General features: G+C 43.7%; 2 protein-coding genes across 4 annotated transcripts; both read right to left on the bottom strand.

Annotated features, from left to right (window-relative positions):
* Positions 1-1,695: 1,695 nt before the first annotated feature.
* Positions 1,696-16,497, bottom strand: Casp2 (caspase 2). 3 transcript variants are annotated; one of them, XM_048340392.1, is made up of 11 exons: positions 16,083-16,497; positions 13,249-13,399; positions 12,781-12,948; positions 12,547-12,628; positions 11,921-12,015; positions 11,468-11,644; positions 7,315-7,443; positions 7,110-7,200; positions 3,388-3,537; positions 3,157-3,266; positions 1,696-2,984 (listed from the first exon to the last, which is right to left on the bottom strand). In XM_048340392.1, exons 1-11 carry the CDS (start codon positions 16,277-16,279, stop codon positions 2,853-2,855), a joined length of 1,482 nt encoding a protein of 493 aa, XP_048196349.1. In that variant the 5' UTR covers positions 16,280-16,497; the 3' UTR covers positions 1,696-2,852. The 3 variants fall into 3 exon arrangements, with proteins under 3 accessions (XP_048196349.1, XP_048196350.1, XP_048196351.1); XM_048340393.1 differs by lacking the exon at positions 12,781-12,948; XM_048340394.1 differs by lacking the exons at positions 1,696-2,984; positions 3,157-3,266; positions 3,388-3,537 and adding an exon at positions 6,961-7,025.
* Positions 16,498-16,716: 219 nt separating this feature from the next.
* Tmem139 (transmembrane protein 139) lies at positions 16,717-19,152 on the bottom strand. Its single transcript, XM_048340397.1, has 4 exons — positions 19,049-19,152; positions 18,623-18,670; positions 17,880-18,150; positions 16,717-17,663 (listed from the first exon to the last, which is right to left on the bottom strand). Exons 3-4 carry the CDS (start codon positions 18,131-18,133, stop codon positions 17,255-17,257), a joined length of 663 nt encoding a protein of 220 aa, XP_048196354.1. The 5' UTR covers positions 18,134-18,150; positions 18,623-18,670; positions 19,049-19,152; the 3' UTR covers positions 16,717-17,254.
* Positions 19,153-27,473: the final 8,321 nt, after the last annotated feature.

The raw sequence follows: 27,473 nt of genomic DNA, 5'->3' as shown, positions 1-27,473 counted from the left end.
ACAGTCCATGTTAACCTGTCTTTTCTACTGTCCTAGAATTCTCTATTATATATAACTTGCCCACCCTAGAGAAACCTTAAATCTTGGACCAAGTTGCTAAATAAAATCCTACTATCCTTTCCATGTCATCTTCCTATTCTAGCCCTGTCTATTATTCCAGCCTCTATCTTATAATCAAGTAAACCAGAACTAACACTGCTTGTGTAATTCTTTCATCTTATCTGACCATGAGAAGTTCCTAGGCTATGCCAACTAACACATACAAAAAGAGCAATAAAAATATAAGGTTTTCAACTCTAGGTATGTTTTATGAGGTGAGGAAAAATGGCACATATTGCGGGGGAGAGGGAAAGGGGGCAGAGGGTTAGGAGAGACAGCTAAAGGAACTGAAAGATGTAGGCTCCAGAAGATCAGTATCTATAGAAATTGACATCACACACACTTCGGTAACAAACATCAACATTTATTTGGCACCTGATGGCAATACAAAATCTTGGCAGTGGCAAGTGGAAAAGTTCAACCACTCAAATATGTCCATCCTATACTGACTGACTGACCCAAAGGCAGGACTTGGCAGAAAGTCTCCAAACAACCTGGCATGGAACAAACATTAATTGAGCACCTTGACTACTACTTCGGGCCTAGCATTTTTCTAGGCACCATGGGAGATGTGAAGGAAGTTGTTTCACAGGTCGTTTGTCTTCAAGGATCTAAAAATATCAGTAGATAAAAATAACTGAGAAAAACATAGACTGAAAATACTAAACTGTACATAATGTCAAATGGGAAATTCTGCCCAAAAGTAGGATTCTAGGAAGGGTTGGATACTTTCCTCCTTCTGTCATTCAACAAACATTTATTGAAGACCTAATAAGTGCTGGACTCCAGTTGTATACTGATGAGTAAGAAATGCAGGGTTTGTATCCTCTTTGAATTTGCAGCCAAGGGGAGGTAAAAATGAGTAAGCAAAACAAGAAAATATATTACTGCAGATTGCAGTAAGTACACTGAAGGACTAATAGGATGTAGTAATTAAGAGATACAGAAGACTGTTTGCAGACAGAATGACCTGGGGAGGCCCATCATACTTAAAGAATGAGATGCCACTCTTATTCAAGAACACGGGATGGAAGCTGGGCACTGATGACTCACTCCTCTACTCAAGAGGCTGAGATCTGGAGGATCAGTTTAAAGCTAGCTCATGCTGAAAGGCCCACAAAACTCTTATCTAACCAACAAAAAGTCAGACTGGAGGTATGGCTCAACTGCTACAGTACCAGCCGCAAGCAAGCGAGCCAAACAAGTGCGAGACTCTGAATTCAAGCCCCAGTACCAGCAAAAGGAAAGAAAAAAAAGTGGAAGGATGGAGAACACAGAACATCTGAGAAATCAAGGTCACTGGGGCTGGAGCACAGTGAGACATTACCACCAAATAAGGTTCAAGGCAAAGGTAAGAACTCAATCAAGTAGAGTAGGGAACATGGATCTTACGAGGTATAATATGAAGTCAATGGGCTCCAAGCAGTAAAGGATCTAAAAATATAAGGTTTTCAACTCTAGGTATGTTTTATGAGGTGAGGAAAAATGGCACATATTGCGGGGGAGAGGGAGAGGGGGCAGAGGGACAGCTAAAGGAACTGAAAGATGTAGGCTCCAGAAGATCAGTATCTATAGAAATTGACATCACACACACTTCGGTGTTATGTGGAAAACAGACTAAAGGAAGACAAGAATGGAAATACAAAAGAAGGCCTTAAAGAACAGGAAGTTTTCAAAGGCAGAGAGACAGGGAGTTTCTCGGTTGAAAGAGTAACATCTGTATAGTAATATATGCATTAAACAGAAATATAGAAAGAGAGCCATGGCCACAAAATTAAAGGAGAGTCTGACAGAGGAGGAGAGGGCAGGAACAAGGTACTGTTACACCCCGAGCAGCTAAAAAATCAAATGCAGGAGTATGCCAGACAGACCTGGTGGCAGTGGTGAACAGGATGAGATGAAACAGGGAGCTTACACATCCATCTAGATATGAGGCATAGCTGACTGCATGGGAAGTGACACCTCCCAGGAAGGAAAAAGCAGACATATTACAGGTGACAGTGGAAGGAGGTGTACACCACTCTTCCTGGCCTTTGGCCGAGACTCCTGAAAGCCTAACAGCTCAGGAAAAGACCAACCACGAAAAATCATTGTATTTCCAAATGCAAGGCATGTAGACCCTAGGCTCTGTTGAAAGGCTTCGTGCTCGGAACTAACTCAAAGGAGCACAGGAAGTTCTGAGAAGCTTGTCTTTCTCCTGGCATTGCAGTCCTGACAGGGAGGCACAGGGACCCCCATCCTGCGCCCACAGATGCAGCGTGAGGCTGTCACAATTGCCTCTTCAAGCCAAATGAAAATGTCTACGTTAAATAAGGACACCTTCCACTCTCACCATGGTACAAAAGGGGCTGGAACATGAAAAGAGTAGATGGTCTCTGAGGTGTTTGAACTGAAAGCAATAACAAAAGTGCTACCTAAAAGCCACAAGAACAGAATACGACAAACACCAGCGATCCACATGCCCTCTTCCATGACCACATCGTGTTCACATCACCTGCCAGGCCACAGACAAAACGATCCCCGAAACAAGTGTGGCCAGAGTCGCCGGCTCTACCAGGAGCCAGTGCCACCCAGGAGAGGCTGGCCTGGAGTCAAGTTACCAAGGTGGAGATGATGGGCACAGGAAACAAGCCCGGGAGAGTCCCACATCCCTGAGGGGGCAGAACAGAAACCATTCATCCTGAAGGAAAGGCTCTATGGTGCCTCTGGCTGGTCCAATGGCTCCCAACAGCATGGATAACAGGAAGGTGGCATCACGTGGGAGGGTGTCCTGGGAACAGGTAGAGGTGACGGCACAGAGTGCTACAGTACTCAGACATCTCCTTGCATCGGTGGAACTCTGTGCCAGGGGCATAGCCTTCACGCTCCTTTATAAGGGCATTCACCTGGGAAGGCAGAACCAATGATCCAGAGTCTGAGACTGCTTTGCACTTCCACGACACAAGCCCACGGGGATGGTAAAGGGACCATGAAACCAGTGCAAGGGAAGGGAGGAGGGGGGGGAGGATGGCACTGTGGAGACACAAGGGCTCAGGGAGGCAGCCCGAGCTGACTCACCTTAACCAGCATGTCAGCCACGTGCATGTCACAAGCCCGCTCAGAGAACACCTGAGTGAGCGCCTCAATGTACCAGGAACCCCGTTTGGTGTTGCGCATGGCAGCAGTCCCTGCAACCGGATATGTGAGGGTCACAGCTGGGCTGGTACTGCACTGGGTGCCCTTCCCAGTCAGCCTACCATGAAAAACGAACTCCACTCTAGAAGAGTAGGCTCTCCAGACCCAGACTACCTTTGAGGCAGGCATAGCCACATATCATGTCTGAGCGTGTGGGCAGTCTCATCTTCAGCAGCTCCTCCTTGCCTGCATCACTCTCCTCGCACCCGGGGGATCCTCCATGGTTCTTTCCATCTTGCTGGTCAACCCCACGGTCGGTCTCATCTGCAGAAAGGCAGACAGAATGGACAAAGATGTTATTTTCCCCCTCTGTGTCACGGGCCTGTCACAGGCAAGCCCGAATTCCCTATAACCATGACTGGGAAGAGCCCGTTCCAGCTGTTGCCTCCAACCTATTGCTGATGGATTAAAAACAAACAAACAAAACCCACACATGTACATTACTTTCCCAGCATGCATGCATCCATTACTCAGAGGGCACCTTTTGCAGGCTAGGCACTGCACTCAAGCACATGCACACGAACAAGGCCAGATCGTTTGCCCTTCCAAGTAAGGCAGAAGGTGTCAAATTAAGGAATCCTCGTAAGTGGAATTAAAAACTATCCAAGTCTATAATTTGTCGATAACTTGCTCAGTTATCAACATATCTGAATGTTACGGGGTGTTTTTTTTTTTTAACTGCATTGTATAATGAAACACTGTTCAGTTTTGTCACATAAGCAAAACCCAAACCAACACACGCAAAAACCTGTTCACTAAAAATCACAATCTCAAACTATCACAAACAAAAAGACCCCAAATTTGTAACAATAAGCATGATCAGTGATTTCCAAGGTGTTTTTGATACTTTAAAAGCATTTACTACTTGTTGACCAATTTCATAAGTCAAATAATCACAAACATTCAAGATTTAGAAAACTCAAAAAAGGAAGAACTTAAAATGGAAATAATCTGATTATTTTCTCCTACAAAACTGAAAAAGAAATCCAAGTTGCTGTTTTATCTTGGGGCTAGGCAGCGGTGCTGTCTGTAGAAAAGGGAGACAAGGAAGACACACAGATCAATACACTAAAGATAAGACTTTCAGTATTTCCTGCTTGATGAGATATATTCAGGGTCTAGCAAAGAAGAGATATTTGAAGAACTGTGGTGAAATGGACAAAGATTCACTGATTCAATAAAACTTCATCGATCAATGTCCAAGTACCAGGCAATACTCCCTAGTAAGACCTAGAGACACAGTGAGGAAAAAAAAATCACTGCCCTCATTAAGTTTACAGTCCAACAAGAGTCAATTGAGACAAAGCTTTTACAGACATTAACTGTATTACCAAATATGGCAGGAAGACTAGTATGTTCAAATTTTCCTAAAAACAACTAACTTCTGGCCATCTCTTAATGGATTAATTTAATTTCTCTCTCTGTGTATATACATATTCTCTCCTCTGCCTCTTTCTCACTCTTGGGGTGGGAGGAGGTGCTTGAACACAAGGCCTCACATGGCTTTCTTACTCATTGCTAGAATCAATGGATTTAATTTATGCTTGTTTGGGTGCTGGTTCTGGGGCTTGAATGAAGGGCCTGACCACTGTCCCTGAACTACTTTTGCTCAAGGCTAGCATTTTACCACTTGAGCCACAGCTCCACTTCTGGTTTTGGGGTGTGTTTTTTTTGGTAGTTTAGTGGAGGTAAGAGTCTCTCAGACTTTCTTTTCTGGGCTGGCTTTGAACCAGGATCTTCAGATCACAGCCTCCTGAACAGCTAGGATTGCAGGTGCGAGCTACCGTGCCTGGCTAGAATGGATCTAATTTTTAGAGAAGTTGGAGAGGCAATGCAAAAGATTTAGATTATTCCAGAAAAGAAACCATTTCTCCCTGTTTAGACCCAGTACTGTATACACATCTGAGTTCAGAAGAAACTGGCCAGTAATGTTTTGTTTTCCTGGCAATGACTCCTAAAGTAGGCCAAGCTAAGCATGTCCTCTAAGGGACAAGAACCTGTCTCTTGCTTTCAAGGTGTAGATCTATTATTCAGTGAGTGCCACTGGGTCTTTCGTCACAATATCCCCTTTTCTGCTTTTCATATTACTGTTATAATTTTCTAGACAGATAAAACTGTCATGCATTATTCATTCAGTATTTATAAGTGGCACCATGCGTCAGGCAGAGCTCGAGGCCTGGGGAGGCAGTAATGAATGAAAAATTAAGTTCCTTCCTACCCTCAGATGCTCTTTCGTGAGTGCAACTCTGTGCTGTGGTGACTTTTCCAGAAAAATTCATCACATTATTTCCTACTTAAGCACCCAATGGTTCCTTACTATTATCTGAAGTCCCAAATCTCAGCTGTGACTAAAGATTTGTAATTAGCTGCTCAACTTCCTGTGATAAGCTGCATTTCACTGTAAACTTACACAGATGCTCAGCTTTTTAATTAGATCTGAGCATCAGGGGATGTTACATAATAGAAAGGATGCGTCCTTTTCTCTCTTGCCCCCTCTCCCTCCCTCTGCCTCCCCTACCCCTCGACCTTTGTAAATTATATATTCTGGGTCCAAGTCTTATCCTATCCACAATTAACCTCTCTTAAAATGACTTATTATGACTTATTATAACGGCATACTCCTTCACCTGTACACTTCTACTTTCTTTTTTTGGCCAGTCCTGGGGCTTGGACTCAGGGCCTGAGCACTGCCCCTGGCTTCTTCCCGCTCAAGGCTAGCACTCTGCCACTTGAGCCACAGCGCCACTTCCGGCCATTTTCTATATATGTGGTGTTGGGGAATTGAACCCAGGGCCTCATGTATACGAGGCAAGCACTCTTGCCACTAGGCCATATTCCCAGCCCCTAGACTAGGAAAACAATATTAACTCTATCATATAAGGAAAAATAAGTCACCTGCATGTTTGGACAAAGTACACTGTTACCCAAACCATAAGCCCCTTGAGGGCACTGATTACACTGAGCAGTCGCAGCTGCCTTTCTCTGTGGATTTACCATGAACCAGGTACTAGGTTAAGTAAGCTCTTCCACCTAATCACCACAACTTTAAGATGAAGGTATAGCGATATGAAATGTTCATGTTTTATATGAAAGGAACTGAGGTGGAGGGATGCAAAGTAGCTTCTCTAATCCATATAATTACTAAGTAGCAGAGTGAGAATTTGACTCCAAATTTAGAACTCTTAATGACTACTGTTTTCCTCCAGGATGAGGAGGCCTGTGTGTCTTCTAAGCCTTGTCACAGAGGCTTGGCTCTTAAAGGGGTAGAACAGACTACATGCGAGAAAGAAGAGGGACAGCACCAGCTCGGGAGAGAGTCCAGGGCTGACATCGATTCTGTACTGCTCCCCTGCACGACCCATGAATGATGAAGGAAGAAGGCAAGGATGGAAGCACAGGTAAACATACGAGTACAAGGAGGAAGTGGAAAGGGAACAGAGAGGGGGAAAAGAGGAAAGAAAGTAAGAGGGATAGGAAGGAGATAAGCGGAAAATCCTTCAGATGAGTTACAACAAAAAAAGAAGAGTATGTCACAGTTACAAAGCAGGGAAGAGTCCATTTCTCAGGGAAAAAAAAGGTAGACACTGACAAGAGCTCCTGAAAACAGGATATGGTGGTGCACAGAGATTGACCAGCCTGAGCCATGGGCTGCCCAAGTCCCCGCACACCCCATGCATTGGGAGACACTTACAGAGCAAGAGAGGCGGTGGCAGCAGTGAACAGAAGGAGGTGCCCAAGGGATCCGATAGCACCTGAGAGGAGCAAACAGCAGAGTGAGAGCTGGTGGGAGGCCGTCCAGGAGCCGCCACCCAGGCGCTGGCCGGCCAGGCACTCACCTCCACGGCAGGCCTGGATGAAGAACATTTTTGGCTTGTTCTGTAGGCTTGGACAGTTGGCATTGTCAAAGAGCCGGAAAACCTCTTGGAGCTGCCAGAGAGATAAGGGAGAGGTCAGGGAGCCACCTGCTATCAATAGGAAGACATCAGTGGGGGGCGAGGCGGCCCAGTGCCGACAAGCGGGCTTGTGCAGCATTAAACGCACCTGGAGCAATTTGCCATCCACACCGTAGATGCTGCCCTCCACACCATGTGAGAGGAGCGCCACGATGCAGGAGTCTGTGACGCGGTGTTCAGGTAACTGTGCAAAACTCTGGAGTTTCTCTTGCATTTCCTACAAGACAAACACCTTTCAGGATAGCTCACGAGTCAGCACCGATACAAGCACCCACCTCTGGTTTTCTGTTTAAAATTCCAAACTACAAAATGAATACTAGGAAGCCAAAAGAGGTTTGGGGTAGGTAGGGAGGTTGAGGAAGAGAGGGAGGGCAAAAGAAAGGAGGGAGGAAGGGTGAGCAAATGCAGTCCGATTCAATGGAAAATAATTTTAAAATTGAATTACTTGATGGTAGGGACAGGATGAGGAAAGATGGGAGAGAAAAATGGAAGGAGGGACTTTGATCAAGGTGCCTTGTACTCATAATTTAACTTATGGAACTGAAACTCCTTTGTACAAGTATTTAATAAAAAAAAACCCTAAGCTATTAGAAGGTAAAATGTATTTTGTATATTCCTGTGATCAGATATGAGAAGTCAGAGACCTAAAAAAAATCTATGCACTCATTAGAAAAATGTGCATGACTTCGGACACAAAATTCTGAACACATGTTTGCAGACTGAGACAGTAAGTCTTGGATAAAGTAAGTTACTAACAAAGCTTTGTGAGCTAATCAATTTTGATTCATTTCCTGATCAAACAAATCCTTCCTTAGAGCAAGTGTCCTTATACAAAAATGATGCAGTAATGACCATATCTATTCAGCTACAGAAAAATAAACTGCTCTGTAGCAGCGGGTACCAGTGTCATGATAGTAATGAACAGCAACACTTGTCTGGTGTTTTCTTTCGGGGATCATAAATATCCATGAGACAATGACAATTTCTGTGTAAAATGCTTTGCGTGGAGTGAACACGAATGATCCCATACATGGCTCAGACCCATCTCATAAGGTAGGACATATTTAGTCCTTCAAAATTCCACTTTTCACTTTGTAAGAAAGTTATTACAAGTCAATGTGTTCTTAATTTGAGAAGATTGAACGAGACAATATAGAAACATTACTTTTTACTGCATAAATGTATCATTATTATAAGGATGTCTAAGAGTAATAATGCCTTTTAAAAAATTAAAGTAACCTATTGCTGCTTAACGTTGGAGTCCAACTTTAGAATCTTACTCATCTTAAGTTGCCTTATACTTACACCAGTGATTTAAGCTTTTGGTTCTTCTATCAGAATGCTGTATACTATCTAACAGTATAACAATTTTTAAACCTATGCCTCCTTAGCATTTCAAGATATCCAAGATATTCAAGATATCTCCCACCTGAGATAAATACACAAGAGCCAGTTCATTTGGTTTTGACCTTGAAGGACACACTTCTGTGATACAGTCAGAGCAGAAAGCAGCCACCCCAGCACTGCCTAGGAACGTGGGACAGATGTAAAATTCTGGCAACAGCAAAACATTTTATTAAGTCCTCTGACCCTGGGATCTAAGGTATAAAACCTGCTAAGCTACCTATTTGGTATACAATTAAAATATTTATAAGGTATTTGGAAGACTGCAATGGAAAGAGAAATATTGATTTTGTTGAAAATGTATGTATACTTTCTGGGCTAACAGGAACCAATCATAATGATAACTTAAGGTCATCTGTTTATAAAATATATAATTTCAAGGGAATATATGGCTGTGGATGTTCTTATGGAGTTGGCCATGAGAGTTTAATAGACAATAAAGGGATTAGTTTTGCCTAAAGAATGAAATAGAAATTACAAATTTGGTCACCTGTATTTTGAACTCTGAGATGATTAGGTCAGGAGGCAAAACACAACAAAGAGCAGGACAAGAACGCATACACATTGTAACTGAGCTTAATAAGAATAAACCATTCAACAAATGTGGATTCTTATTTTTTGCAGGATTTTCCCACATATAATATAGCTTAAAATGGTACAGTTCAAGTGGTATAGTACCTGTGTTAGCACACGAGGCCCAAGGTTCGATCCCATGAAAAACGGGGAGGGAGGAGGGGAAGAAAGAGTAGGGTCCAGAGACTTATTTCTGATAAAATTAAACAGCATAGTTCTTATATTTTGAGTGTATTGTAAGACACATGAGAATAACCTGTGAACTCTCAGAAATTACTGGCAAAATTGTATGAGTGGCTGTACTTCTTGGAGACGACCCATAGCTTATCTTTACATTTTTCACTGTAGCTGGCGAAGCAAAGCAAGTGAAAAAACGGCAACATCTGGTAAAAAGAAATGTGCTGCTTTAGAAATGGAGATTTATGTCCTAATGTGGTGTATTAACCTCTTGACGTACACATACCGGAATTTAATGACTAAGAGAAACGCTAAAACCAGACTTTGGCAGCAACAAACCAGTGTTCCCTCATTAGCACCACCAAGAATTAATTTGACTATTTCCTGTTTTTAAGTAAGATCTTAAAATTGGTGGTTCTGGTTTTTGGTTTTGCTTACCAAATAATTATTGAATAGTCTCTAGAGAGGGTCACCGGAGAAGAAAAGTGTGCAGGTGCCCAACACATTACATTATGGCATCCACTCCAAGTCTCAGGCTGATGACATTTCACCTATGCACCATTCCCTAGCCTAGCATGCCTTCACCAAACCCTCTGCCTTAGCTGCCTCTCTAAGACCCTCCTACTCCATTCCTTCTTCTGACCACATCTACGCAGGCAGTTCTTACTCTTCGCTTCTTACAGAAGACTTTCATCTTGTTTGGTCCTTAGGCATAGAGGGCAAATTTCCTCTTCTGTTGATATAAAAACTTACTCTCTCATCCATGTGAAGTCCCTTGAACTCAATGCCTCTATTAAAAAAAAAGTTGGTAGCTAATCTGGTTCTCTATTATAAGGTACTTGAAATTTTACTTTACTGTAGTCCCAGTTACAGAGTGACATAACCAGAGAATAAGATTCATTAGGCCCTTGAATCTACCTCAGACTTAGGAAAAATGAAAACAACACTTATGAAGTTGCTTTACAGACTCAACAAATCTACTGAATGTTTTCTAAAAAAGTCAGCAGTATATAGCTATTTGGTGACTCAGTATGGTACCTTTAAGTCTCAGGTATATAAAATCTCTTCTTGACTAAGTAACAATTTAGAAAACTATAACCTAATAGATTGCCAGTAAAAGGAATGGCTAGACTAAAATGTCAAGGAAAAGATACACAGCATGTATTTTGTTGGGGTAACAGTTTAGTAGCAGCTGAGGTGGACAGGCTACTCCTGCTTCTTTTTTGCCCAGCAGACCTCTCAGGACAGCATGTAACATACTTCAATTCTCGATGAATGAAAAGGCTGTTCCAGCCATTGCTATAACAGCCATTACCAGCAAGCAGAAAAAAAACCCTAGGACATAAAGGACAACACTTGACATCCACTGATGCTACACCTAATGTACAGCAAATGTGTAACTATTTCCACAGAAGCAGGACAGCTGAGACCAACCAGCTTCAAAACAGAAATCCTAAAGATAAAGCAAAAGCACAACAGAGCTGCAATAAAGAAATAATCTATAAGGAAACACAGTAACTTATCGCTTGAGAGACTCTAATCCAGAAGTGATCTACTCTAAGACAGGACTTGTAGCCATACAATTGAGAAAGGCACACAGTTTATTACCATGAAACAATACTGACAAGAGTAATTTTAGAAAACTTTCTTTGCAACAATTGTATCTGCCCAAGCAATCAGTTAAACATTAATTGGTCTCTTAAGTAATGATACTAAGAAGTAAATGTCCTGAGCAGTCTTGGTTTATAAATATCTTTTCTGAGTTGGTTAGGGTAAATCTCGGTGTCTCATCACTTCCTGAGTGACTGAGAATCAAATTTCTGAACATGTAAAAGAACCTACCTAACCCGGGACTATTATTACTCCATGAAAGCACAGCTAGTCTGAGATGTCAGTCTTGAAACAGCTGGCGGGCCCTATCGTTTTTACTAGATTGCAAGGAGGGAAATAGAACAGAGTAAGTGAGAGGGTATGATGAGCAACTAACTTGTAAGACACACCCAGAAAGCACTGCAGCAGAAGAGTCTGGTCTCAAAGGATAGCCCAGTTCTTTAATTTACATATCAGTCTTTCCCCCCCTCAAGTACCTGTGCAGTCTGGTCATGTAAAACACGGATACTGAAGCCCAAATGCTTGAAGAGGGTGACTAAAGTACTGTGGTCCACATCTCCTCCAGAGCGAAATTCCAGATCTTTCTCGCCAGTGAAGTGTACATTGCTTAGCACCAGTGCCAGGCCACGGGGCCGAGATTGTAATCTGTAGGCCTAAGGCAAGAAGGCAAGTTAGACCAAGAGCTTCTTGATGGAAGAAACCAAAACCATGATTCCTCAGCTAGATTAAGCATTTCCTTAAAAGCAAAAACAAATTAAAAAAAATAAAAACAACCCTGAAAATAGAAATTCCCCCAGATAGCATTCTCTCCACAATGACTTTCTGAATAATAAAGTGGTAAGGAACCACACATGCAAACTAGGATCAGATGCTCGGGAAAAGTATCTTATTGCCCAACTCTCTTCATTCTGTTGTTATACAAGACTTACTAGCTGGTGGTGTTTCTGATAGAATTCCGGAGTACAAGGCTTCACCTGAAGGCAGGGCGGACCATCTCCATTATCTAGGGAGTGTTCCACAGTATCTACGGTACAGGCAGAGACTCAACCAACTAGTAATAGTTTAGACAGCAATCCTAGTACATCACCACAACTTTATAGGCAACCCTCAGAACTGATGTTTTGTACATCCCCCATCTGTAAGCTCCAGGAGGAGACAGACTCTTGTTAGCTTTAGCTCACAACCAGGTTCTCTTTACTTGGCTTCTCTGCATGAAGTAGGTATCCAACTTCCTGAATGGTGGAAAGCCCTATTTCAGAAAAGCCGGGTGATGAGGACAGGTGAGTAGCCTCAAATGTAATCTTTTTTCATTGAACTTCCAAGAAAAGATTGTCCAATCATGCGTAGGCATTTCCTACCTGTATATATTGCTCAAAGGGCCAATTACCTTAAAGAATGTTATCTATGAGAGAAGGGAAATGTCCCCCAGATCCTAACAAATTCACTGAGGGATCTGTTCCCCATATGAAATATCTCATCCGATGGGAAAAGCCAGGTAACAGTAAAAAACAGGTAAGTCAACCTGTGAGACCTCCTTTACCCCACCAATTCTCACCTGTAGACAGGCGGAGTTGCTTGTGAGGGGGATGGGACTCACACACTGGGAAAGGGAGGCTCACATCATAGTCACAGCTCAACTGTAAGAAATTGGGACGCAGCATGAAGACCTTAGGGAAATGGTTCAGTACAAATATAACAAAATCTAGTCTCCCCAACCCTATCCCCGCCAAAATGAAACCCTTTTCTAGCCAAAGTCTTCCCAAGATAGCACATATCTAGGACTCCATACCGGTGGGAGTACACGCTGAAGATCAGAGAGGGTCGTGAGCAACAGGTCTTCCAGGTGACCCTGCTTGGTCTCCCTCAGCGCCTCACAGAAGGCATCAAAAGCCTGGGGCCCCCTCTTGGGAAGTAAGTTAAGGAGTTCCACGTTCTGGCTGAAACTGCCCACTTTGGCCTAAGATACAGGAATAAAAGAGAAGACTGTATTGACTTAACCAGCTAGAATCCTGTACTTCCACTTGTGCTTTCCAAGTGGGGACTACACCCATCTGAAGACTCCATGTCTAGGGAGAGGATTTCCAGGTGCTGTCCTCCCTGTTAATCTGGAACTCTGTATATTTTCTACCAAACTCTCCAGTGTTCGAAGGGCATTTCCATTTTCGTAGTAAAACACCGTGTTTGTTCCATACTCAACCATGCGCTCTTCTACCTAAGGCGTCTCTCTCTTCTTGGCTCCTCTCTTTCACCTTGATACCTGAATGAGCTCCCGCATTTCCAGAGTGATGATGTCCTTCTCCAGGAGATGTTCCAACAGTTCGCTCAGCAAAAGTTGCTTGGCCAGCACCACTCTGTTCTTTTTCAGAGTTTCCTGATGATCAGGGTGCATCCCGCACACTCCCAGTAACCTACAGACAGGAGATAAACAAAAAGACTATGTATGCGGTACAAGGGTTGATACAGGGAGTGAAAGAGGTGTGGGAAAGAACAACACAATGAATACGAGTTATTCTCCAAATCAGTATATTTTATTGAGTCCAATTAAAATCGAGATGCAGTAAGTAATAACACACTGACATAGGGTAGTGATGTATAATTCTTATCAAGTATATTTAACTGAGACCATATGAGATGGTCTAATGAAAAGAGGGAAATGTCTACTTTGCTTGGAGTAATATATACAACCAACCACATATTAAGGAAAAGGAATATTTCTTTGATATACCAATTTCGATTCAAACTAAACTTAGAAAACATTTCATATCATTCATGTAAAATTAATTTTAGTTTAACATAATTTTAGATAAGGAATGAAATAACTTAATACAATGGCAAAAAGTAAAGCCAAATGTCCAGGTTTAATAGACATACACTCTTCAGGCTTAAATTCCTCAGAGAAATAACACTGGAAATTATCAGAATCCTGTAAGATGTGAATAAGCACAAAGTATGATTTAAAAACACAAAAAAAAGGTAGAAACATATCAATGATGAACACAATCAATGAAATTTGAAATCACAGGGTTAGTGCAAGTAATGGTTAAATTATTTTGGTAATTTAGTTAACTAAGTTGAGATAGCTTTATTTCAAGATTCCTTAGTTTAGCTATATAGTTGCAAAGACCAACTTCTGCTTACGAACTAAGAAAACCCATATCCAATACACATCATCTATTTACCTAATATACACACAGATTTAGAGCTCTTCAGTTTCCATAGTTTTCAAATACATGATACCATTCAGGGCCTGGTGTCCGTGTGAGAAAGATGTGGCAGGTTCTGTTTATAACTTTAAGCCTGTTTTTAAATAGATCTTGGTTTCAAAGATAATAAAACGTGGAAGAAAAACATATATCTTCAACTCAGTGAAATATTGATGCACATGGCTTATACATATACTCAGAAAAGGAGGAACTGGTGGGAACTCAGAGATCCAAGAAGGCAGGAATTGAGATCCCAAGGCAGAAGTGTTCAGAATACTGTCACTCCCAAGCATTCACTAGACCCTGCTGCAACAAAATCTACACAAATCAGAGCCTTTTAAGAACTACCTTAAGGAACTGGCGCTGTGGCTAAGTGGCAGAATGTCAGCCTGGAAGGAAAAGCCAAGGGGGAGCCTGAGTCCTGAGTTCAAGTACCATTATCAACAAAACGAAAACAATAACAAGACACACTTTGAAAGACACCAAAACAGTAACAATAACCCACAGAAATTCTGGTATAGGGATGACAGTGCTGGTTGGGAGGATTTTCTGTAGGGCACATAAACAATGGTGCAGAATTTAGTTTACCAGTAACATCAACTCCTTAAAACTGTCTTCCCTTAGTTTTCACACACCACTCTCTTTAGGTACTCTCTGCCTCCTACACTCTATAATTCTCTTCAGGGGAACTTGGGTCTGTTTTAAGATCCTGATACTGTACCAGGGCTCCTCCTGTAAACAGCTTCTACCCTCGGCAATCTCATCCAGACACATCACTCAACTCAGCGACTCCCAATTTTGAACTTTCTTTTACGTTCCAGGCTTGCATTTTCACCCAACAGCTCACTAGTTTCTAAGTGAAGCGCTATTCACACGGCACTCTTACTCCTTCCTCTATTTCATTCATAAGGGTTTGACAACATTAAGTAGTTGTACAAGGGGGTTTCAATTCAACCTGTTAGTGTGCGAGTACAAGGGATCGCAGTCAATGCCATCCTTTTTATCGAAATATTCTCTCCGTCCCTCCCCCCCCCCCCCCCCCGCGCTTCCCATCAGTTTCCCTAGTTCTACACGAGGAGATTCTTAATGTCAACTTTTCAGTCACCTGGCATTTGGGACCCTGTAGGAAAGGGAAGGGAATTCTCAAGAGTTTTGATTCTGTGTCCTTCTGGAAGGTTCCCCCTTCCAGGAGGCATGACAGTGTGCGCTCTAGGATGCTGTCATTCAGGAGGTGGCAGGGGCAAAGTGATACAACCTGAGACCCAGAAACGTCCTGGTGCCCCATCTCCAAGGGCCTGTGTGCAACGCTTACACACACACACACTTGTATCTGTATATATAATATATATATATATTTTTTTTCACTTGCAGGGAAATCTCCCTTGCGGGAGATGGATAGCCATCAAATCAAATGCACACCCTGACCAGCAACCGAGGTCTGCAGAAGGTCTCACGGGTTTTCAAGGAGAGAGAATGCAGTTCCTCCGATTCAGGACTCGAGAAACGGATGGGGAGGGGGGTGTTTTAAAAAGAAGGATTAGAAAGAGAGAGAGAGAGAGAGAGAAAGGTGGAGACCCGGCCCGTGCGACCCTCAAGCAGAAGCTAAACAAAGGGAGGCCGCCGGGGCGGGCTCTGCCCAGGGGCGGGGACCGGGAGGCCCGCCCGCCGCCCGCCGCCCGCGTGGGGGCGAGCCTGAGCCACCTGCGGGCTCGGTGCCGGTCCCCACCCTCGGCAGGACGTGGGGCCCCGGCGGCTGGCGGGCGGGGGGGGGGTGCTCCGGGGGGCCGGGGCCGACAACCGGACTGCACGTCGGCGACCGCGGCCCGCTCAACCTTGGACCCCCCACCCCCACCCCCGAAAGCACTCCGGGTCGGTTTCCCCTTCTCACCTGCCCCTCCTGTCAGCGGCCATAAGACCCTTTTTCTGCAGGGCAGGTCGGGAATCCGCGCGCGCCGCCGCCATTTCCCGCTTTTCCCGGGTTGAGAGCGAACCGCCCACAAACCAAAAAAAAAAAAAGAAAAAAAACCACCGAGGCCGAAGCTTCCTCCGCGTCCCCACCCCCGCCTCCCGACGCCCGCTGCGCATGCGTCCAGCCAGCCGACGCCAGGGGCCTCCCCCCACCCTCCGCCCCGGCCGCACGCAAGCGCGTAGCGCTCCCTGGGAAACTGCGTCGTCCAATGCGGTTCGAGAAGGCGGAGGACGGAACCGGAAGGGGCGGGAGAACAGGGAAGACTGGAGAATCCGATTGGCGGTCGGTTCCCGCGGAAATCGCAGCCTCCGCTCCCTCGGGCACCTCCCCGCTCTTCCCGCCCGGTTAAGTTCTCGGGGAGAGGGGGGTGGCCCGGGGCCGAGCGGCGGGCGTTTGTGTGTGTGTGGGGGGGGGGGGGGGGACTGAGCACCGGCTGGTGCTCTCCCCAGGCTTCCTCAGCGCTCTCTGGGCCGCGGTCGGTCCTCCCTGCCCATACTCGCAACTGGCCCTCGAAGTCCTTCCCTTTCCAGCCGTTGTCCCGAGAAGGGATTGAGCGTAGGGCGGGTGGCATGGTTTCCTTGGTTTTGTTTACTTTGCATCGAGAGAGCATGGTAGGCTGTGGAGTTCATCGGGCTGTGTGATGGGGATTTACCTGCGGCGTGTCATGGTGCAAGTTCTGCACCTTCTGTGACAGGAAGGCTCCCGTGTGTCTCAGGGTAATAATTATCTTCCAGAGAGGCCTGAAGGAGACCCAGCTTCTGGAACACTGGGAACACCATGTCCGTCACTCATATACCTCCTCTTTCCTTTCTTCACTAGCTTCTCTGAATCACCTCACTACCGTTCAGCCTCCAGCAGTAGAAATTATGAACATTGGGTGGTAGGTCATCGCGTGTTGCCATAAGACTTGAATTGTGCCAGCTCCACCTCCACTCGCTAGGGAATGACCCATAAACCTGCTTCTGCTCTGGGTTCAAAGCCCCATGTGTGACGTCCAGACAGAAATTGTTCCTGAAGTAGTAGGCAGTAAGAAATGCTGGGCGAATAAGATTAACTCGGGGTGGGAAAAATAATTAACTCCTTAGATTCACTTAGGGCATTGTCCACCTGTCCTCATAGAAAACGTTATCATCATCATCCGGGTGTGCTAAACAGATCTCATAGGCAGGGGGTGGAGTAAGAGGTTCCGATGTGGGGGTTACTCTCAAGCTTTGAAGATCAGGAGCGGTGGACACAACTCGTGGTCCTCGCAGCCGGATGCTGATGAGAGCATTCCCAGGACTTCCAGACTGGGTCATAGTTCCCTCTGAGCCCACTCGCCTTGCCAGTCGCCCAGTCCTAGAACTCTCTGGTTGGTTAGGCTGTCCTCCATCAAGTCTTGGGATGATTGCAACACTGCTGTAAGGAGGTGGTTGATCCAGTGGTTGGGGGTGGTGGCCCTGTGATTCCAACACCACCACGGCCTCTTCATAGGTTGGCACCTCAAAAGCTGCATTGTCCCTGAGGGAAGAGAAATAAGGTTGCTAGTGGCTTGCTGACAGGAGCCCTTCTTTTCTTGCTTGCTATTCATAGAAGACCACTCTGCTGGTCCCTGACCCCTGTTGTCACTGATACCAGTGACAGAGGAAAGTTGTCTATGCCCCAGAATCTAAACAGGATAGAGGGAGAAAGGGCTCAAAGTGCATTCCTGACAACCTTCTGGCCCCTTAAACTCACCGTGCATTGCCTGAGGACCCTGGGCTCTCTGTCTGCATAGACTGTATTGATCTTTGCATTGACTGGAACCCCCATTCCAGAGAACAGGCCAGAAGACAGGCAAAGAGGAAGCAACCAGCCAGGCTGAGAAAGAAATACGCAGCAGGGGCGACTTTTGGCCCTGTGCCCAGCAAAATCAGCCCCAGGAGGAGGGAGGCACTGCTCATGAAGAGAAATGGTTTCTTCAGTCTGCCCCACAACTGGCTTGGCACCATGGCCCCTCCCAGGGCACCTGCAAAAAGACACACAGTTGTGTGTAAACCAGCACTTGGCATCACGGTTCTGTCAGACACCAAGACCAACAGAGTAGACTCCTCTGTTGGGCTACATGTTCTGTAATTTCAAATCCACCAGGGTCCTCATCAGCTCCATAATTCTGTCTAGGCTTTCAGTGTATTTGGGAAAGCCTGGGCACCTGACCAGTGGTTCTGATTCCCAGCCCTTACATAGTTTCCTGTGTGATGGTTCTGCCTGCATGCCTTGCTCCTTATGGCTTCCCAGCTTCTTTCTATACACAGGATCCAGAGACAACGACCCTGCCTGTGGCCTCAGGATATGCCAGCAGCATCTTTGGAATCCAGGTAATGGGGCAGGCCCTGCCCTTTTCTCTAAGACTCCTCTGGAAGGACCTCCACCCTCCACCTCCCCAGTCTAGAGGCCCACTGCCTTATCTTTTTGGAGAGAGGACAGGGTATATCACTTACCCTTACCCCAATCTTCTGATCTCCCCCACCATCCAGTCAACCTGTGCTCTGGTTTGAAAGAGAAAGTGTACTCAGATGCAACAAAGCCATGGAAAATTTCAGTAAGAATCTTATGGAGGCCTGGCGTTCTGGCCCTCACGGCTTTACGATCTCTTCTACTCCCTGCATCTTACAGACACACTCCAGTACCCATCCACCCAATTCACTAGCCTCAGATTTCAAGTTTCCTGCCAGGAGTCAGCACAAGGTCTGGGGGTGAGAATGGGGGCAGGGAAGGCCTTGTCTTTTCTCCCAGAGCCACCACTCTTAGGCAGCCCCAATCCCCAACTAGCCTTTCAGTCCCCTAATTTCTGGGTACTAAGAGGCCCCACTCACGGATGTCTGTCTACCCAGCCTCTGACAGTGACCCCAGGAGTTAATGCTCACCTTTCTCCACCGGTGTCGGGCAGAAACCAGGTCAGCCAGCTTGAGAGCAGGGGGAGGAGGCGGAGCCCACTGGTCCCACCCTCTCTTCTGCCCCAATCCCTTCTTCCTGTCCAGTCTTCCTCCTCCCTCCCCCTTTCTCTCCAAGGCTGATCGGCTACTACCGCACCTTGATTTCGACTCCACCCATCCTCATTAAGAAGGCTCCCCCCCAACTTCCACGATCTTTGTACTTAGGACCCAAGTTAAAAGTAACCTTTCCCTCTTCCCTCTCAATGTGCCTTGTAATCAGAGCGCCCTGAATAGTTCTGCCTTGTGTTTGAACACTTTATTTCGTGCCTGTATTTTCCAGGTAGCTGAGAGCAGAGGCAAGGCTTACAGAATCTCTGTAGATCATACTGTGCTTTGGTGTTTTGCACACGGTGAAGCATGCTGTGACCATAGTGTGTCCTGCCTCTGCTGCTGCTCCATGAACTCCTTGTTTCTAGTGTGCTTCTTGGCTGGGTTCACTAGATTCTTCAAAATCCACCTCCCCACCAAACTATACCTGCTTCAGAGTTGGTGTCTTTAATGCAACCACAACAATCCTTCCTTTCTCTTTTCCTGCCTTTCCCAGTACATTCTACTTTACTGTCTCCATACTTTTCTTCCACTTGCAATTTCTCTAGGGAAGTGACAAATGCAAGTCATCTCTGGCCTGAACATGCCTCTTGACACAGTAGGCACTGTTCACTAGAACAGATTTCTCTCACTAGAAGTCACCCGTGCAGGCACCGCTGATCCAGGAGCCACTGTAGTTGTGGGTCTGGTAATAAGTCTGTGAGGGAGTTGTGGGGAGATGGAGAGGGGCGCTATTCTTGAGCCAAACAAGACTTGGCTCTGTTCCTTCAGAGTATCAATAGTGGACACACCAAGGGGAACTATAGACAGTGAGGCACAAATATAACCTGGGACCCTTAGGGACAAATGTGAGGGGCAAGTAGAGTTGTTGTGTGTGTGTGTTGGTGAAATTTCATAATGTTCTGTCTCAGATTGCTTTCAGGAGAAGGAAGAGACACAGAAGGCCATAGTGTCTACATGAAGTGTATGTTATACAAAGTAGAAATGGGTGTGTGTGTGTGAAAAGAGAGCTAGTTATTTTCTTTACACCAAACAAAATACTTGTTTTATTATTAGTATTTTTATTATTATTTGGATGCAGAGCAAGCTATATAGCTTAGAATAGCTTCAAACTTAGATGTGCTATAGTGGTTTCAAATTCATGATCCTCCTGCTTCATTGTCCTGAGTGTGAGATTATAGACCTGTGCCACGACACCCAGCTCATAGCTGTTTGTTTGCACCTATTTACTTACTATTAGTGAGGAAAGTATGGTTGGAATCAGGATCTTTTTATATTCAGTTAATGTATGAGTAGAAGGACATTGGCAAAGGTTCACTGGCTTGTATCATAAGTTAGTTTTGTTAAGGAGTGAGAGAGGAGTGGAGCTAAGAGGCAAGAGACTATAGGGTATGGACCTGAATGAGTTTCCGTAGTATGAGGGTTAGTTCTGCAGTGCGGGAGAACTGAGACCTTTGTAGCTTAAAGGTCTTGGTTGACAGAGGAGAGTACAATAGACTTGTGCATTGTAATAAGAACTAGATCTATCTCAAAGGCAGGATTTTATGACTGTGCATTTCTTGTATTCTCTGTTCCAAGAATTTGAAGTGGATTTAAAAAAAAAGTAGCATTTGTTTAAAAATTAAATGTTAGCCAGGTGCCAGTGGCTCACACCCGTAATATAGCTACTCAGGAGGCTGAGATCTGAGGATTGAGGTTCAAAGCTAGCCTGGGCAGGAAAGTCAGTGAGACTCTTATCTCCAATTAACTACCACAAAACCGAATGTGGGCTGTGGCTCAAAGTGGTAGAGTGCAAGCCTTGAACTGAAGAGCTCAGGGACAGTGCCCAGGCCCAGAGTTCAACCCCAAGGACTGACAAAAAAAATGTGATAGTATATCAAAAAGTTATAGAAAACGTGATTGTTAGTTATCCTAACGTAGTCCTTTAAAAGTTTTACAGTTCCTTTCAGGCTGTGTACATACATATCAGACTGGTCAGGTATCTTCATCATTTTTTATCTTTAAAAAGTTTTAAATGTTATATAGTATATATATTTGCCTGTTGATACAGTCTTTATTATAGTAATTTTTCTTTCTTCCTTTTTCCTATTTTGTGTTATGGTCTTGCATATGCTAAGTGCTTGCTCTGTGCTTACTTATGCGCTCCCACCCATTAAAGTAATTTCTAACAACCATACACTATTTCATCAAAAGGTATAATTTCAACTATGCTACTTAATTTTCTTGATCATTAAAAGTGATGCCACAAGAGACAGAAAATAGGTTAGAGATTGCTAGAGCCAGCATTTGGAGGGAAGGAATGAGGAGTAATTAATTGCTAATGGCATTCTTTGTGGAGTGACCAAAAAAGAAAAGAGGTTTAGAATTAGTGATGCTTTCAGAACTCTATGAATAAACTAAAAAGAACCTCACTGAATTGCATACTTCCAAAGGGTAAATTATATCTCAATTGTTATATACTGGATACCCAGGTGGGCCTTGAACTCACGATAATAGTCACCAGCACTCAGTCAATTGGGCTGTGCACAGTGTCTGCTCACCACCACAGGGATGGTGACCAACAGCGCCGGGGCCCAGTAGGGCTGGGCTTTTAAAGTCAAGTATCACATGTACCACTCGCAGGTGGTCATGGGGTAGGAATCACATTCACCACATGCAGGTGGTCACGGGGTTAAGAATCACATTCATCACACACAGGTGGTCGGGCAAGTTAGGCAAAGCAAGCAGGCCGACATACAGAAGCAGAATTGCTGTTAGTCATTACAATTCCAGTAAACTCTGTAGACAAAGCAATCAAAGCCATACAATTCTTGGTTCTGGGTGTGACTGGTCTTAGCCTTAATTCTTTCTCTTCTTGGAACATCCCCTAAACTGAGTGGTCTTTCTTATTCCTTTCTTTTGCCAAGGTCAAGCAGCTCTAGGTCAAGCTGCCTTGGACTCCTGTTATTTGGCTTAGGTTTGCCCTTCCCCAGGCCCACTACTTTGTCTAAGCCTGTTGTTTCTAGGGGCATAAAAAGGGGGTTCCCCTACACTTTTCACTTGGTTTCCACAAATAAAGCTATTCCAAAATAAGGCAAAGGATATCATGCATGTAGTTTTCCCTTCTTTTTGGGGGGTCAAATTATGAATTTGGAGAGGAGCATAAATTGTATGATATGCCATTTCTGGTCTTTATTGCCTTAAACACATATGGCCCAATATTTCTCGGGAGTATTACCTTCTTAAAATTCTTCAAATTGGTATCCATAGCAAAATATGAATTATAACTATTATTTTACTTTCTACTCATCTGCCTTGGACATGTCTATGGAGACTCACTACCTCCTCTGTGCCCACAGTTCCCTCCTTATCTTAGGGATCATGAAGTTGTTCTAGGAAAGCAGAATGAGAAGAGGAAGGGACTGCAGGCTACAGGTGAGACTTGGATGCCCCCTTTACAGTGGGCTTATTATTTTGTGATTTTGTGTTTCTGAATTGGGGTCCACTTTATAATTGTAGTATGTCTGGTGTACACTGTTCACTGTGTTAGCTATGCAAATTAAGCAATTGAAATGTACGTAATAGGAGGTAGTCACTATGATTATGTACGTTTTATGGATGAGGTCAGAAACTTAAGGAACCCAGGTGGCAGGAGTGAGGCCAAGGTTAGAACCCACAATCCGAGCCCACCAGATCACTGGCTCTACTGTGCCAGCCTTCTCTGAACAGTCATTTTGGCTGCTCGTGCACATGGCAACTTAACAAAATGTATATGACAATCTGTCATCATGACTCTGATCTTCCCTGAAGAATTAGTTGTGATTTTCCTCGCTGTTTGGCATCTTAGTAGAAGGCTGATCGTCAGACAGTGAGGACAACAATGGAGACTATTAGAAGATAAAGTAAGGCTATTGATATATCAGGCAAGGTGGGGAAATGAAGATTTCGGAGTCTGTATCAGATTGCTAATGTAAGACAGGGTGCTATAGGACCCCAAACAGGTAGCTTAAAGGAATCATGAGGGTCACCAATAATAATACCTCTTTGTGTTGAAACCATGATTGGGTCCACATACATGTTCTCCTTGGATCCTTGGTAACAAGCATTTAGAGTAAATGGGCTTATCATTTTCATTCTACATTTGTTTAGTTTAGAACCAAACTCAGAGTCCTGACCTCTGAACCTGACCATATTTTTCTGTTCATTAACCACCTTGTTGCTTCCATAAACCCTTTGATATTGAAGGATAAATATGTGGTATCACTATCATCCCTGGATTTCATATTGTACAATGTTCATTAGGAAAGAATGGAATGAACAACGGGATTCAGGCAGCCAACAAGCTCTGGTACTTAGCACAAAGCGGCCAAAAGCTATTCTGAAATTTGAGAACATGAGTGTGGTTGCTAAGTAACAGCAGCAACAACAACAAAAGCATTGTTTTTGTAGGAAATGTCTCCTGATGATGGCCAGAGTCCCACATGCACATGTCCCTAAATGCCAGCAAACAGAAGGCATCAGGGTTAGGCATGTGTGTGTGTGTGTGTGTGTGTGTTGTAGAGATGGCTAAACTGAGTTTCAAATGTCAATTCCACCACTTCCTAGTTGTGTAACCTTGGGTAGGTTACATAACCTTTCTGAGCTTCAGTTCCTAAACTGTAAATTAGTGAAAGTAAGTCTATGCTTATCACCCCTTTCCTACCCTGCTCCTTCCTGTGGCCTGTTCAACTGCAGCCGAAATTTATGGTTTGAACTTAATGGGCACATCTGTATGCAACCAGCAGGGGGCACCATCCTGTGCCGGGGAACCAGTTTCACTGTGGCACTTTTGTGTGTTTACATTGTACACACCCCTATGCTAATCTTGTAAGGATATCTACCAAGGTAGAGGGATCACATTTGGCTTGGGCCTTCAGAATTTTGTGATAGAGAGATAAGACACTCATTTGAAAGAATTAAATAATGATTAATGACAGTATCTGAGAAAGTATCAATGTTGTATATATAAATATATATATACATTATATATTATTATAAATATGGTTTAGTTAATTAAACATAATATATAATGTGAGTATAAATTAATTACTTAAAGGGATTGTAGTGAGCAACTACTCTCCTTAATATCTCAAAAACCTCAGTCAGTCTTCAGTTCCATTTCTCAGAAGCAGTTTCCCAATATTTTTTGGCACCCTCCCCTGCTTAATATATTTGTTAACACAATAGTTAAAAGAATAATTGTTTTAAAGTGAAACCACATAATAATTCCTGAGGCTAGAGACACTATGAACATGAAAAATTTTCAAAAAGGTGATATATAGAGCTTCTCTGAATACTGTTGGAAGCATACCATAAATACTCCTTTTTATTTATTTTATGCCAGTACTGGGGCTTGAACTCAGGGCCTGGGTACTGTCCCATAGCTTTTTTTTTTCTCAAAGCTAGCATTCTAGCACAACTTCCAGATTGGTGGTTCATTGGAAATAAGAGTCCCATGGAATTTCTGCCAGGGTTGGCTTCAAATCTTGACTGTAAAATCTCAGCCTCTTCAGTAGCTAAGATTACAGTCATGAGGTACCAGTTCTTAGTTTATTAATTTTTTTTCATCTAACAATATATGTTGAAGTTTAGTCCTTATCAATATATATAGGCTACTTTATTATTAATTATTTAAATCATAGAGAAAAGTGGTCTAGGTTGTAGTTCAGTGGTGTGTGAAGCACTGTATTTGTTCCTCAATACTGTGGAAAAATACAGAAAATAATTTTACATCGAACACTATTATACCCGCTACATAGATTTTACAAATAACATTAGACTATACTTACTTTATATCTACTCATCTATTATTCCTTTGTCCATTCATCCATGTACTTGTTTTTGGTATATTTTAAAGGAGAGTGCAGACAACAACATTTCTGCCTAAATACTTCAGCATGCACAAAAATAGAGTTCAGTATTGTTTACAGTTAATTTCTTTCCTCTGAATGAAACAGATTTTAAATTTGCCAATCTCTGAGGTGTTTTTGTTGTTTTGTTTTTTTTTTTTTTTTTTTTTTTTGGCCAGTCCTGGGCCTTGGACTCAGGGCCTGAGCACTGTCCCTGGCTTCTTCGCGCTCAAGGCTAGCACTCTGCCACTTGAGCCACAGCGCCGCTTCTGGCCGTTTTCTGTATATGTGGTGCTGGGGAATCGAACCTAGGGCCTCTTGTATCCGAGGCAGGCACTCTTGCCACTAGGCTATATCCCCAGCCCCTGTTGTTTTGTTTTGATGGTCCTAGGATTTGAACTCAGGGCCTGGAGCTTGCTCCACTGGACGGACACTCTACCACTTGAGCCATGAGTTCAGTCCTGCTTTTTGTAGTTATTTGGAGATAGAATCTGAAAGATTTTTCTCTACGACTGGCTTCAAATTTTGATCTACTGGGTATTAGATTCCTGAGTAGCTAGGATTACAAGTGTGAGGCACCAACATTCGGCTCATTCTTTGAGTTCTGATAACATATTTGTGTGCCCTGAGTACCACTTAACAACACAAAACATTGCTACTTTCCAGAAACTTGCCTCATATCCCTTTCCAGCTCCATATATTATTTCTTACCATCTTTCAAAGTATTATGGAGTATGCAATACATATTAGATCATATTCTGTTTTAGGGATCAACTATTTGTTTAATGTTTTCCAACACATAGTGATTTAATACTTTCACTGTTTTCATGATTTTGCTACACTTTTGCTACACATATGCACACATATGCACAGTTTTTTGGAGATAGCATCTCCATATGCAGCCCAAGCTAGCCTCAGATTCCCTCACAGGCTGGCTTTGTACTCATGACCCTCCTGCTCAGCCTCTTGAGTGCCGGGATTACAGGTCCGCGTTGTTCCTGGCTATGCAATGAGTATCTTCTATTTGTATCATTCACACATACAGATGAGGTAAAGTTTTTTCTTTTTTTTCTTTTTTTTTGCCAGTCCTGGGCTTGGACTCAGGGCCTGAGCACTGTCCCTGGCTTCTTTTTGCTCAAGGCTAGCACTCTGCCACTTGAGCCACAGTGCCCCCTCTGGCCATTTTCTGTATATGTGGTGCTGGGGAATTGAACCCAGGGCCTCATGTATACGAGGCACGCACTCTTGCCACTAGGCTATATCCCCAGCCCTGAGGTAAAGTTTTTTAAGAAGGGCCAAATTATCCTCCAAAGAAACCTCTCTCTCTCTCTCTCTCTCTCTCTCTCTCTCTCTCTCTCTCTCTCTCTCTCTCTCTCTCTCTCCCCCTCTCTCCCTCCCTCTCTCCCTCTCCCTCTCCCTCTCCCTCTCCCTCTCCCTCTCCCTCTCCCTCTCCCTCTCTCTCTCTCACACATTGTAGGAGTGTCATGACATTGCCTGCTACCCACACTGGCAGAAAGTGTCCTCAGATTTAGATGGAGGAATTTTTTCCTGCACTTGGTTATATGGATACTCTAGAGTGCATACAGTGGATCAGAGAGGAATCATACTTGCAGGATGCTTACTGTTCAGAGAGGAAAGACAAGGTACACAGTGACAAGTGCTGGGAGCAAGGTACAAGAGTTCAGAGGAGGGACTGAGCACTGGGAGGGTAGAGGAGAGTAGGCCTAAAGGTTGTTTCAGTAACTGGCAGGCAGCGTTGATGGAATAAATACCTACCCTGTCATTTATTGGTTAACAGTGAGTAGGTACTAACTCAGGACTCATGGTCAGCTTCTGATCCTTTCATTCTCTTTCAGTTGCCTTTCTCTAGCACAAATCTTTTCCCCTCCCTTTTCAAGTCCTTTTTTTTTTTAAATGTTATTTTTTACTCTGGCAGTTTCTAGAACCAGCCACTCCTGTGAAAATAGACTAAGTTGAAAAAGGAAGTAAATTTTTCTGCAGAGATGGTAACATTATCAGAATGTTGACTTATGTATTTGAGATGTACTTCAAATTTAGATGTAAGAAATATTAAAATAAATGAAAAAACTCTTGGTAGTGGAAATAAATCACTGTTGTAATGTTATCACATGAAACTGAAGTTATGAAATCTTTCAACATGTAAATAATTCCTGTCTTTCTTTTATAGTTAGTGATTTAGGGCTGGTTATTTCTAAAGGACATTATGACTAATATTATACTATATAGCTAATTATGTATAATTACAACTGCTATGTATTAGCTCTCATATATAACACATATTGTAAATGTCCTTTTATTGGTTAGTACGCTTAATATAAAAAGAAGCTGAGCCTCAGAGGCTCATGCCTGTAATCCTAGCTACTCAGGAGGCTGACGTCTGAGGATCAAAGTTCAAAGCTGGCCCAGGCAAGGAATTCCAT

The sequence above is a fragment of the Perognathus longimembris genome, chromosome 2 (genome assembly GCF_023159225.1).
Source record: "Perognathus longimembris pacificus isolate PPM17 chromosome 2, ASM2315922v1, whole genome shotgun sequence".
Lineage (NCBI taxonomy): Eukaryota > Metazoa > Chordata > Mammalia > Rodentia > Heteromyidae > Perognathus > Perognathus longimembris.
The sequence above is the reverse complement of the archived record's forward strand: the minus strand, read 5'-3'. Positions and strand labels throughout refer to the sequence as shown.